Raw genomic sequence first — 13576 nt, 5'->3', positions numbered from 1 at the left:
ATGTCAACAAAACAAAGGAGATTGTCATCGATTTCAGGAAGCGTAAAGGTGAACATGCCCCTGTCTACATCAACTGGGATGAAGTAGAAAGGGTTGAGAGCTTCAAGTTTTTAGGTGTCCAGATCACCAATAACATGTCCTGGTTCCCCCATGCCGACACTATAGTTAAGAAAGCCCACCAATGTCTCTACTTTCTCAGAAGACGAAGGAAATTTGGCATGTCAGCTACGACTCTCGCCAACTTCTACAGATGCACCATAGAAAGCATTCTTTCTGGTTGTATCACAGCTTGGTATGGCTCCTGCTCTGCCCCAGACCGCAAGAAACCACAAAAGGTCATGAATGTAGCCCAGTCCATCACACAAACCAGCCTCCCATTCATTGACTCTGTCTACACTTCCTGCTGTCTCGGAAAAGCAGCCAGCATAATTAAGAACCCGCCCCCTCGCCTCAACCCGGACAACATTCTCTCTTCCTCCGCCTTCCGTCAGGACAAAGTCTGAGGTCACGTATCAACCGACTCCTGCTGCCATCAGACCTTTGAATGGACTTACCTTGCATTAAGTTGATCTTTCTCTACACCCTCACTATGACTGTGACACTACATTCTTCACTCTCTCGTTGCTTTCTCTGTGAACGGTATGCTTTGTCTGTATAGCGCAAGAAGCAATACTTTTCACAGCATACTAATACATTTGACAATGAATCAAATCAGTAACTGGCTGAGTAAGGTATTGGATTGAGACTGGCAAAGCTTCTGAGCGGCAATTTGAGTGCAGCACTGGGCGAACATGCATTGTCTCCCAAGCCTGGCATTTTGCATCAAATCCAAGTGAATCAAGCATTGGGTGGCAAAACAGAGAATGGGGTGACCTTTGCCAAAGTAAGCAGTTTGCACAACACGTTGCAGCTGTGACTCTGGCATAAGATGACATATCTTTACTCAGGTGATGACATTTTTGATGGGTACCTCTCCCTCCCTTTCACTAGCAGGGTGAGTTTTTTTTCACTCTATCATGGGATGTGAGCATCCCTAGCAAGGCCAGCATTCATCATCCATCTCTAAATACCTAGGGAAGGTGGTGGTATGCCACTTTCTCGAACGTCTGCAGTCCACGTCGTGTAGGTACACCCACTGTGTGGTTTGGGAGGGAGTTCCAGGTTTTACCCAATGACAGTGAAGCAACATTGGCATAGTTCCAAATTAGAATGATATTGGAGGGGAACTTGGAGGTATATCTATGATCCTTGTCCTTCCAGGTGGTATAGTTAACAGCTTTAGAGGGTGCTGCTTGGCAAGTTGCTGCACTTGTAGATGGTGCACCTTGCTGCCACTGTCGGTGGTGGATGGAGTGAATGTTAATGGTGGGTGATAAGGTGCCAATCAAGTGACCTGCTTTGTCTTGGTTGGTGTCGAGCTCCTTGATTGCTGTTGGGACTGCATTCATCCAGGCAAGTGGGGAGTATTCCATTGCACTCCTCACTTTGTGCTTTGTAGATTGTGAACAGCCTTTAAGGGTCATGTGGATAGTTACTTATCTCAGAACTCCCAGTCTCTGATTTGTTCTCCTGATTGCAGTATATGGCTAGTCCAGTTCAGTTTCTGGTCTGAACCCCCAGCATGTTGAGAGTGGGAGATTCAGTTATGGTAATGACATTGAATGTCAAGGAAAGCTAGTTAGATTCTCTCTTGTTAAAGTTGATCATTGCCTGGCACTTCTGTGGCAAGAGTGCCATTTGGCCCTTATCAACCCAAAGCTGAATGTTGTCCAGGTCTTGCTGTACATGGGCATAAACTGCTTCAGTATCTGAGGAATTGTGTGTGATACTGAACACTGCATTCATCAATGAACATCCCCACTTCTGACCTTATGATGGAGGGAAGGTCATTAATGGAGCAACTGAAGATAGTTGGGCCTAGGACACTACCCTGAAGAACTCCTGCAGTGATGTCCTGGGTTTAGATAATTGGATAACCGCGACCATCTTCCTTTGTGCTAGGTTTCACTCCAACCAGTAGAGAGTTTTCCCCCAATTCCCATCGACTCCAGTTTTCCCAGGGCTCCCTGATGCTATTCTCAGTCAAGTACTGCCTTGATGTAAAGGCAGCTACTCTCGCCTTGCCTCCAAGGCTTGATGAGCTGAGTGACCCTGGAGGAATCCAAACTAGGCATCGATGAACAAGTTATTGCAGTGTAAGTGTCACTTGATGAGCGCTGTTGGCAACACATTCCGTCACTTTGCTGGTGATTGAGAGCACTGATCTGGTGGTAATTGTCCGGATTGGATTTGTCAAGCTTTTTGTGGACCGGACACACCTGGGCAATCTTCCACATTGACAGGTGGATGAGGATGTTGTAGCTATAGTGGAACAGCTTGGCTTGGGGTGTGGCTAGTTCTGGACAAGTCTACAGCATTTTAGCTGAGGTAGTCGGTGCAATGACTCGATAATCTGTTCTAGTGAAGTTGGTTGAAGTTCAATATTGGTTGGGACACCTGAGGCAAGTTTTGCTGCTCATCGTTGAACTAGTGTCATGAAACCTCTCACATCACCATCTTTCAAGAGCAATGGAGGGGCTTAGTTTAATGTCTTATCCTAAAGATTGGGAAAGGGCATTCAATTATATGTGGTGATTGATCACTGCCCCAGTTGCTTTTAAGGTGCAGTCACTGTTACCTGGATAAACGTGACAGTAAGTTTCTTCTCTCGTTTCCTTCTCTATGAACGGTATGCTTTGTCTGTATAGCACGCAAGAAACAATACTTTTCACTGTATACTAATACATGTGACAATAATAAATCAAATCATGTCAAATAAATGACTAAACAAGCTGGTCAAGAGTTCATGGTGTAGGGAGTAACATGTTAACATGGATAATGTCAATGGACCATGGTGGCATGATGCACAGTGGTGAGCACTGCTGCCTCGCAGTATCAAGGACCTGGGTTCAATTCCCGCCTTGGGTGACTGTGTCTGTCTGTGTGGAGTTTGCATGTTCTCCCCATGTCTACCTGGGTTTCCTTCGGGTGCTCCGGTTTCCTCCCACAGTCCAAAGATGTGCAGGTTAGGTGGATTGGCCATGCTAAATTGCCCCTTGGTGTCCAAAGATGTACCGGGGGATTAGTGAGGTAAATACGTGGGGTTATAGGGATAGGCAGGACTGGGTAAGATGCTCTGTTGGAGACTCAGTGCAGACTCTATGGGACAAATAGCTTCCTTTTGCACTGGAGGGATTTGATAAAGAATTGGTTAGCTAACAGGAAGCCAAGTGCAGGGATAAATGGGTAATTTTCCGGTTGGCAAGCTGTAACTAGTGGAGTGTCACAGGGGTCAGTGCTGAGGCCTCAAACTATTTACACTCTATGTCAATGACTTGGAAGAAGGGACCAAATGTATGGTAGCTAAATTTACCATGACACCATTATAGGTAGGAAAATAAGTTGTCAAGAAGAAGTACAGAGTCTACAAAGAGATATGGGTGGTTTATACTGCAACTGCCAAACTTTTGCCCGCTCACTCAATGTGGAAAATGCGAACTTGTCCACTTTGGTAGGAAGAATAGAAAAGCAGTATACTATTTAAATGGAAAGAGATGGCAGAATTCCAGCACAGAGATCGGAGTGTCCCAGTACAAGAATCGCAAGTAGTTAGTATCCAAATGCAGCAAGTTATTATGAATGCAAATTGAATTGTATTGTTTATAGGAAGGAGAATGGGATATAGAAGTTGGGGAATTTTACTGCAGTTGTACAGGGCCTTGGTGAGACCACATCTAGAGCATTGTGTACAGTTTTGGTCTCTTCATTTGAATAAACAAAGACTAGAGAAGGATTACTTGACTCGATCCTGAAGGCAGACGAGGTTCACTGGACCGAATGGCCTACTCCTGCTCCCAAGTCCTGTGCTCCTATGTTATTTAATGGTGTCAGTTGATTGAGCAATGTTGACCAGGATGTCTGGAGAACTCCCTAACTCTGTACAAATAGCTTTGAGCTTTTTTTTTCGATATCCACTGGAAACTGAAGATGGAGCTTCACGTTTCCTCTCGACAAACTCCCTCAGTCTGGTACAGTCTGAGATTGCGTACTAGCCTACTCAAGAACAGCTTCTTCCCTGCTGCCATCAGACGTTTGAATGGACCGACCATATATTAAGCTGATCTTTCTCTATGCCCTAGGTATTGTAACACTACATTCTGCACCCCCTCCTTTCCTTCTCCCCTATGTACTCTATGAATAGTATGCTTTGTCTGTATAGTGCGCAAGAAACAATACTTTCCACTGTATCCCCATACATGTGACGAATCAAATCAAATGCTTGGGCACTGCACTGCACTGTTTGGTGGTTAAGATTAACATAAGTCCTTGGTGTGGCTTGAGCCAGCAACCTGATAATTCATCCAAGAGTGCCACAAACTCGGCCAAGATTGTTATTAGCATTAGACTGCCACCCCCAGTGCCCTCTGCTGACTGACCCCAAATCAAAATGGAGCTTCCATGTGAAGTACGTGGACAAAGTTTGCAAAAAGACAAGCAGACGTGTTAAAAAAATATCATTTGGTTGCAGAACTTCAAGTTGCCAGAAGATGGTGCCACTTCCTTGCATGTTGTTCAATATTGTAAAATAGCATCAGTGGACTAAAGTGAATTTTGGAACTTTTTTTTAATATAAAATTGATTTTTTTTTTCCTGTAGCAATAAACATAATGTTCTTACAGAGAGATAAGATCAATAAGAAATTAATTTAACCTTTTCTTTTCTCTGAAGAAATATGATTTTACAAATATTTGAACCCACTGAACTCTTGCAATTTTAATCTTTCTCGGCACCAAGGCTGTGTTGTTGTAAATTACTGATAATTGAAAAATGGTAAAGTGTTTAAACTTGGGATTCGTTTAAAAAGGAAAAGCTGCAATATTAATCTGAAGAAGTACAATCAATACTCCGAGCATTTTGTGTTTGAAAGTATGGAATAAGTCGGTACAGAATAAAAGTAGATTTGCTTTTTATTACCAGACTGGTAGTTATTTTGCTACAGTGTTCTCATGAGTGCAGGAGTCAATAAAAATGGGCTTCGACATGGAACTACTTTGGTATCCGTCAGTATATATCTGAGGGATTTGGTTGGCTGTAATTATTTTCTTCTCTTTATAATGCAGTCGACATTGAAAGCCGATAGACTTGTCTAACATTCAAGCTGGGGGTTTTATTGAAGCCAGCTGCCTGTTAATACATGCTGTTGCCTTGATGCTGAGAGCCGGCATCTTTCATGGAACAAAAAAAAAAGAAGCTTTGGTTTATGATCCTATGCTTTTTTTCCCTCCATGCCCCCCCCCCCCCCCCCCCCCCCGGCCCACTCCACACCACCCCAGCTCATTCCTTTCATTTTTCTCTGCTCCTTTCATCCAAAGGCGTCGGCCGGTTCCTTGCTGGTGTCCAGTTCCAGTTCCACCGTTAGTCTCCAGTATCGGGGGTAACTATTAGCCGCTGAACCCTAGACGGTCAGTGTCACCACGAATGATCCTGCTGCTCTTGCCTCCTAAACATCGGATGACCCCTTTAATGGGCTTTTCATTTAGTGGGAGTTTGCTGTGTGCAAATTGACTGCCATGTTTACTAGGGTGACTATAGTACTTTTTTAAGTGCTTTGTTGAATCCGAAGTCATAGCAGGCATTAGAGAAATGAAAGTTCTTTATTCCTTTAGTGCCTGCAACTTTGGTCAGATTAAATGAAATTCTCCTGTGCGGTACTTGTTAGGGAAGGGGGGGTGGGGAGGATTTAAGATGGGCAGCCTTGATCCTACTGTCAGTTGATGAAAGGCCATCGCATCTATCCCAAATTTGATGTTACACAACATCTGTGCTATCGTAGCTGCTAACTTTTCTACTTCCCTAGACCAGCATGATTGTGGAGGGGAAGTACCTTGCTGTTAATTCAGTTATGACATTGGGTTACTGTATTGTAGTTTTTTGATCCAAAAACATCTCCTGTTGTGTTGGTAGTGTAAAAGTAAGCACTGATATCCATTCCCCGCTCGAAGGACAAACACTTCCTTGGAGGGCTACAATCTGGGTCTAGGTAAGTCTCCAAATAGTTGACCAGAGAACATCGATGGCAGAAGCCTGGATGCAGATCAGCTGGCCTCTTGTTTGGAGAATGATGCATGATATAGAGCTGAAGAGGGTAGGAAATTTCCTTCTGAAATAAAGATTAAACATCAAGGAATTTTTACCATGTTGTCCTTGTAATTTATACTGACCCGGAAGATGCAGAACACGTGGTAGACATTTTAACAAAGAAAGAGAAAGGTACACAATTATGTAGACATCTCTTCAAGACATCCCAAAGCAGCTCGTAGCCAATGACGTCCTTCTGAAACATAATCACCGTTGAAATCTAGGGAAACACAACAGCTAATTTGTATATAGCAGGGTCCTACAAACAGAAAATGAGATAAATGAACAGACAAGCTATTGAACAGTGTTGGCGAGAGGGCCAAGATTCAGAGCATTTCCCTGCTCCTCCTTTAAATATTGGTTTTCGCAATTTCCATCCGTCTGTGAGGGTAGGTGGTGCATCCATTTGGTATCTCATCTGAAAGATGGCACCTCAAACAAGGCAGTACTCCATTGAACTCTAGATTTTGTGCTAAAGATTCTAGACTGCATATTGAACCGGAGGCAAGAGTTGGCACCGCTGTCAAAATTGATCTAATGTTAGCCACATAGGGAAAGAACAAAGCTTTAATGAAATGTTGCTTGTGTTCATAACCTCATCTTAAATGTTCTAGTGGTACTTAAGCCTTTAATCCTTCGCTATTAACATTGCACTTGGTGTGGTTAAATGCTTAAACTGATCCTTACCAACACTAAGAAAAGAAGGCATGGTGGCACAGTAGTTAACACTTCTGCCTCACAGCCCTCGGGACCCAGGTTCAATTTTGGCCTTGGGTGACTATGTGTGGAGGTTGCATGTCCTCCCTATGTCTGCATGGGTTTCCTCCGGGTGCTCCAGTTTCCTCCTATGGTCCAAATCAATGCAGATTAGGTGGATTGGCCATGATAAATTGCCCCCTAGTGTCAGGGGGGTTAGCAGGGTAGATATGTGGGGTTACAGGGAAATGGCCTGGGTGTGATTGTTGTTGATGCAGACTCGATGGACCAAATGGCCTCCGCCTGCACTGTAAGGATTCTAAGGTATACTGGCAGTTTCTAATAGCACACACAGGTTACAGAGGTGAGTCTCTGCTGAGTTGCACTAAAAGTGTAATTTGTCTGAAGTTGGTCAAATCGGTGCAAATAATTGTGGAAATGTTTAGCGCAGATTACGCCCAGTGCCAAGTCAAAGTTGCTGCAATCTTTTGTGCTGGTTTACAAACCACTACCCACAAGACTGGGCACACTCCCCAAATTGAATCATGGAAGATTTTACTTTTGGCAGTGTGCAAATATCATGACCTGAAATTTTGAGCTAAAAAAAAACTTCTGAAAGCTAGCACAGTTTGGGCTTGGATTGCCAATTGCGCCCAAAGTGGAAATCCTTGGCCACAATGTACTAGCCCAAACATTTCCTAACAATTGAGTGGAAATGCATTCTTACCACATTAATGTTGGAACATGGAGTCCTTATTTGTCAACCAGAAGACAATGGTGTGCGACATACTGGAAGTCAATATTTTCATTGACTGCTGCAGGTACAATAATGGGTTGAAATTGGAAGAAAATCCATGAAGAAAATTAACAGTATACGTTTTAGATTAGAATAGGGTGCTTTGGAGTTAATTGAATAACTACAACTACATTGTTTGAGCATGTAATCCAGGCTGACATTTCAGTCCAGCAGTGAGGGGGTGTTGCACTGTTGGAGGTGCTGCCTTTCGAATGAGGTGTGAAACCAAAGCCCCGTCTGTCTGTTCAGGTGGATATAAAAGATCTTGTGACATTTTAACAAAAAAAAAGTGAGGAGTTATCCTGGCCAAGAATAGCATTTCTGATTGCTGATCCTTTGCTGTTTGTGGGACCTTCTTGCCCACGAACGCATCTCTCTCTTTTTCTACGTAACATGAGAGGTGTTGTATAAATGCAGGTTGGTTGGTTGGTTCCTTCATGTTCCAAATAATTTAATCTTGTGGTTTCAGATGGATGTAATAAACTGCTTGAGCTACGCTCTGGCAGTCCACAATGTTATCTGGGCACCTTGATTAGATTGCTACCTTGTAATCACTGCTAGATAACTATTTTGTATATGGCCCTATAATACTGAGTTAATAGGTTTGTCTCGCGTGTGTGGAACTCTTTGGATTCGTAATGGGGTATTTCATACTCCCGAAACAGACTCAGCAATGCACTGCTGGTGCTATAGTTTGCAATTCCTGATACAAGCAGTCAAAATATTTTTGCAATCAGATTTACACCGTAGCTTCACTATTGATTTAGTTGCAGTGATGCTGTGCATGCTGCGAAGGAGTCGAGCATTCATTCAGCCTGTCACACCTCTGCTGAAACTAAGGGCAAACTTAACGGCCTCCCTCATGGTGGGTTTGGTGGTGGGGTGGGGGGGAGGTTGGCATTTAATCAGGTGAGAGAGGATCCCCGTCTCCTGTCTTGCGTCCATCCCAATTAAGACGTGGCGGGAAGGTCAGTGGATGACTTTCCCATACCATTGCGATTTTGGGCTTTTAATTGGGCAATTAATGCCACTTAAGGGCCTCAAAACCTTCAATGGTGGCATTAACTCAGTAGCTGTTTAACCAGCTGGCAGCTGAGACCCCTGTCGTGTCCATTAAATATGGCCATGAATTCTTGGGGGCAGGACAGTTCGTAGATTAAGTAAGTTCCATTAGCCGTTTAAGTTGCAGTATCAATCCTGCCCATTTTAATGTATTGGGATTAAACAAAAAGCATTTGCAAAATAAACAATTAGTTGAGTTTAAATAATTTCTAGTACCTTATGGAGAAAGCTAGTGCCAGCTAGGGTGACCTTGGAGAAATGGGGCAAAGTGAGGTCGATATTTAATGCTGGCAAGAAGTGGTCATTGTGGGAGATGGTGAAATCATCCTTTGCACAAGCGCTAACAAATTAGCAGCCTGTTTTTTTTTGTTCATTTGGGTGGCACAGCACTGCTGCCTCTCAATGCCAGGGATCTGGGTTCAATTCTGACCTTGGGTGACTGTCTGTGTGGAGTTTACACATTCTCCCAGTGTCCTCCGGGTGCTCCAGTTTCCTCCAACGCGGCAAAGATATACAGATTAGGTTGATTGGCCATGGTAAATTGCCCCTTAGGGTCAGGAGCATTAACAGGATAAATATATGGGATAGAGCCAGGGTGGGATTGTTGTCCGTGCAGGCTCGCTGGGCTGAATGGCCTCCTTCAAAACTATATATGCTCGAGTTCTGTGTACACTCTGGATGTTCTTTTGGAGATGAATTGGGTGATGTTGAGACTCATAGGCTGGGATTTTACAACCTTGCTGGGGCGAGGCTCGTAAGATCCCGCACGAGGCCAATGGGGAATTCGTTCTGCGAGCCCTGATTCAGGGGTGGGCGAGGCGGTAAGATTCCGGCCATAGAGTTGGTAGCTGTGTGCAAAGACTTGGGGCTGGATTTTCCTATCTTAACGCGGGGCAAATCCCATCTGACGAGCTTTAAGAATGGCAACTGTGGCCCAGTTTTGGGATTGCCGCCACTGGTTGTTTAGTAATCCCATTAAGAAGAATATGATGGCAGTGCTACTGGGATTGGCCCTGATTTACCAGCCACACTAAAATGAAAACGCGTTATTAGAACACGCTTTAAATGGAAGGCACTTGTATTTGCAATGGAAGCAATTCAGAGGAGGTTAATTTGGCTAATTCCTGGGATGAAAAACTTTGTCTTGTGGCTAATGATGAGCAAGTTGGGCCTATACGTATTGCAGTTTAGAAGAAAAAGACGTGATTCGGATTTTCTTGCAGGGTAGTAGAGGTCAGGTCATTGAATATATTCAAGGCTGAGTTAAGACAGAGTTCAGGAATATGGTGGGGGACAGGCAGTAAAGTGGAATTATGACCACAATGAGACCAGTCGTGAACCCATTGAATGGTGGAGCAGCAGGCTCGAGGGGCTGAACAGCCTACCCCGAATCCTATTTCTTATCTTATGATGTAGTTACAAAGTTCTTCCTCACAGCGGTTGTTAGTGATCTTATTGTGTCATAGCATTAATAGTTTCTATTGTATGGAGTTTGTGATTTTTTTTGTTGTTGATTGGAGATGCAAGATGCCAATGCTGAAGAATGCAGCGTTTTTCCATTTTTAACCTGCATTTCCTGCTCCCAGGTCTGCAATAGCCGGGTCAGTGGGGTATGGGCAGAGTGTAGCTCGATTTCTCTGCCTCTACTTTGCCCCCAACATCTAAGAGCCATCCCTATTACACCAACTGTGCATTTCTCGCTTGAACCTTCTAGTCTGTCTGAGTGAAATTGCCAGTTTATATTCAAGAAACCAGAAAAACTTGAATCCTGTATCAAATTCTTCCTCATCCACATTCAGTCTCTGCTGCTCTCCACAGTGGATAGAGAGAAGCCACTTGGAGCAACTTTAGTTCTATGATCATGTTAAGTGTGGGGGCTGGTGAAGTAGCCCCTGACAGATACACAGACACCATGTGCCTTTTACACCACATTTAGATGGGAGCAGAAGTTTATAGCAGCTAAAATAATGTTGCTTTTATTTGTCTATGCATAAAGTAGTCTTCCAAGAAGCTGCTTCAACCAGACTGGATAAATGTTTCACCATAAAACTTGTTGGCAAATGAACCTGGCACACCGGTGCATTAATGTTCTTTCAACTCGGTTGAAATTGTGTACAATCATCTTTCAGAGAATGAAATGGCTGAAGAACCAGTCTTATTTTGATTATTAAGTCGGCCTATGTATGTAATAGTTAAAGGGGAATATTGTTGCTCATGTTGCAGAAGCAACTTGCCTTTAACACTCCTGTCCTATGAAGAAAGCTGAATGAATCAGGTTATTTTTTCCACATTAAAGCACAGTAGAGCTAGCATCTAATTAGCAGCCTTTTGTGATCTTGAGTTTGGCCAAAACTGCATTATCTGTGCTGGCTTTTGTTGTATAATTGATTTGCGGTGCAGCTACTTAAACCTCAGACTCCCCCACCCCCCTCTCCCCTCCTCTCTACTGTACTCCTGATGCCAACCAATATACTATTGAGAGAAATGATGAATTACCCCAACTTCTGATGCTAATGCATCAAGGAAGAAATTGCATGCTACATGGACTGCCACTGACAGTAGCACTGCATCAGAGCGCAGTGCAAGGAAAGGCTCCCAGTCCATAAAAAAAAAATCCGTCTCCCGGGCCCCTGCCAGTGTCAACAAGTGAACGTTTTTGGAAAAGAGGTGACATTCGGTAGGCTGATGAAGGACTTGTTGGCAGCAGATTGCGTTACTGTCACAGGCCCTAAGTTTTATTTTGTATTGCTGGTGGGTTCTGCTTGCAGGAGTTGATGGAGCAGATTTATGACAGCTGCTGGGCACAACAAATTAAGTTGACAGTGATGTATGGGAGCATTATGGCATGATGATCCTGCCGTAGCTCGGCTGGACTCCTCTTGCTTCATTTGGCTCTTGTTAGTATCTGTTAGGCTGCTAAGTAATGAAATTCCGTTGACTGACTTGTGTTCTTTTTTTCTCTCTCTCTTTCCCATTCTCTTGTTTGCTCCTTCTCCTCCCTCTCTTTCCCCTTCTCCTCCCTCTCCCTCTCTTTCTTCTTCTCCTCCCGCTCTTTCCCCTTCTCCTCCCTCTCCCTCTCTTCCCTCTTCCTCCCCGGCTCCCACCATTCTCCGTTCCTTCAACTCTTAGACCCATCCGAACGCCAGCAAACTGCCCTTGAAGGAATCCTTCACCTTTGACGATTACAGGTTGGTATTTAAAAGGAGATGTGAGAGAGAGAATTTAGTAAAGAACAATTCTATTTTTTCCTGCCTGAATGAATTGCGTGTTGTGAAACAAGTTCTGCGGCCTGTGCATAAAGTTAGTGCCTCATTTTAATAATGGGAACTCCACTGTACTTGCAATCCATCTGCTTCATCAAAGGTGACTCATCATCCAACGAGCAAGATGTAAAATGTGCTGACTTAAACACTCTAAGAATGAGAGAGTGAAATATAGCACTTTTCAAAGACAACAATCCCAAAGTACTTTATTCAAGTAAAGCTTTTTGTTTGATGTGGTGAGAAGCGTATCTTAAGATTTGACAGCTGACTGAAGAGTCGATTGATTTGTCCATTCATCCTCTGGCATTAGTAGGTTATGCAAGTGGACATGTTACTTTGGTCTTTATCTGTCAGTGAAGTTTCACCACTCAACCTCCAGCTTCCAACTGTTCCACTAAGTTAATATTTTATAACTAACTTAGAAAAGTGATTAAAATTGAGGAAGTAACGGTGTATTTTTTTCTTTAATATCCTTCTAAATTTTCTGCAGTAGTTCTCTCAGCAGCAGATTAATCTTTAATTCCTGGAGATTTCTTTTTATTCATTCATGGGACGTACGCGTTGCTGGCTGGCCACCATTTATTGCCCATCCCTAGTTGCCTGAGGGCAGTTGAGAGTCAACCACGTTGCTGTGGCTCTGGAGTCACATGTAGGCCAGACCAGGTAAGGATGGCAGATTTCCTTCCCGAAAGGACATTAATGAACCAGATGGGTTCCATGATGATCCTGAAATTTAAACGCAGTAGTGCCACTCTTGAAAATGGATTAAATATAAACTTTCCATCCACATTTTCTTGTTGCTGTTGAATGGTTATTTAATTCTTAGTGGCTATCCCGTAAAATAAAAGCTAAATTTATCATTGAGGATGAATGTGCAGGAGGTGATGGTGGGAGGACACGGAGATGAGGGTGAGGGAGCTTTCCTTTATTGAAGACAAACCAGATCAAAAGAATTGTACCCATGAGGGTCTGAGTAAGGCCTCCACTAATGCCATGTTAGACTTTTATTTTTGATCTGAATACAATTGTCCCTTTGAATGTATTCTTTTTGTCTGATAATGCATGCGGTGTCCCCACTGCAACACAGGTCGGGTTTGATGTTTGTGAAACATAGGCAAGCAGTGAGCTACTTGGCAGGAAACCAGAGATGGCACAGGCACACTCCAAATGCCTTTTTTGCACAAAGGAAAAAGGAGCAGGAGTCCAAAAGCAGCGCACAGTGGGTGCTGGAAATCTGAAATAAGAACAGAAAATTCTTGAGAAACTCAACAGTTGAGGGATCTGTGGAGAGAAAAACAGTTTTAATGTTTCAGGACGCTCTAATGAAAGGTCGTGACTTGAAATTCTGTTTCTCTCTCCACAGATGCTACCGGACCTGCTGAGTATTTCCAACATTTTTTGTTTTTATTATTAATGGAGTAGGCCACATGGCCCCTCTAGTCTGCATCTCATTCAGTAAGATTACGACTGATCTTCTACCCTGATTCACTTTCCCACCAAATTGATGTATCCTTTGATTCCTTTAGTGTCCAAAAATCAAGTTCTCTGGAATTGAAGTATTCCAAAAATTAACAAGCCTCTG

General features: G+C 43.4%; 1 protein-coding gene across 1 annotated transcript in view; it reads left to right on the top strand.

Moving 5' to 3' along the window:
• LOC144506773 (actin-histidine N-methyltransferase-like) overlaps positions 1 to 13576 on the top strand; it is a 140035-nt gene that overhangs the window by 73715 nt on the left and 52744 nt on the right. Inside the window, exon 8 of the mRNA XM_078233132.1 lies at positions 11861 to 11919. Within this exon, the coding sequence (XP_078089258.1) occupies positions 11861 to 11919 (59 nt within the window). The remainder of the gene's footprint in view (positions 1 to 11860; positions 11920 to 13576) is intronic.

Source organism: Mustelus asterias, chromosome 18 (assembly GCF_964213995.1).
Source record: "Mustelus asterias chromosome 18, sMusAst1.hap1.1, whole genome shotgun sequence".
Lineage (NCBI taxonomy): Eukaryota > Metazoa > Chordata > Chondrichthyes > Carcharhiniformes > Triakidae > Mustelus > Mustelus asterias.
Note: the sequence above shows the minus strand (reverse complement) of the source record. Positions and strands in the feature narration are given on the sequence as shown.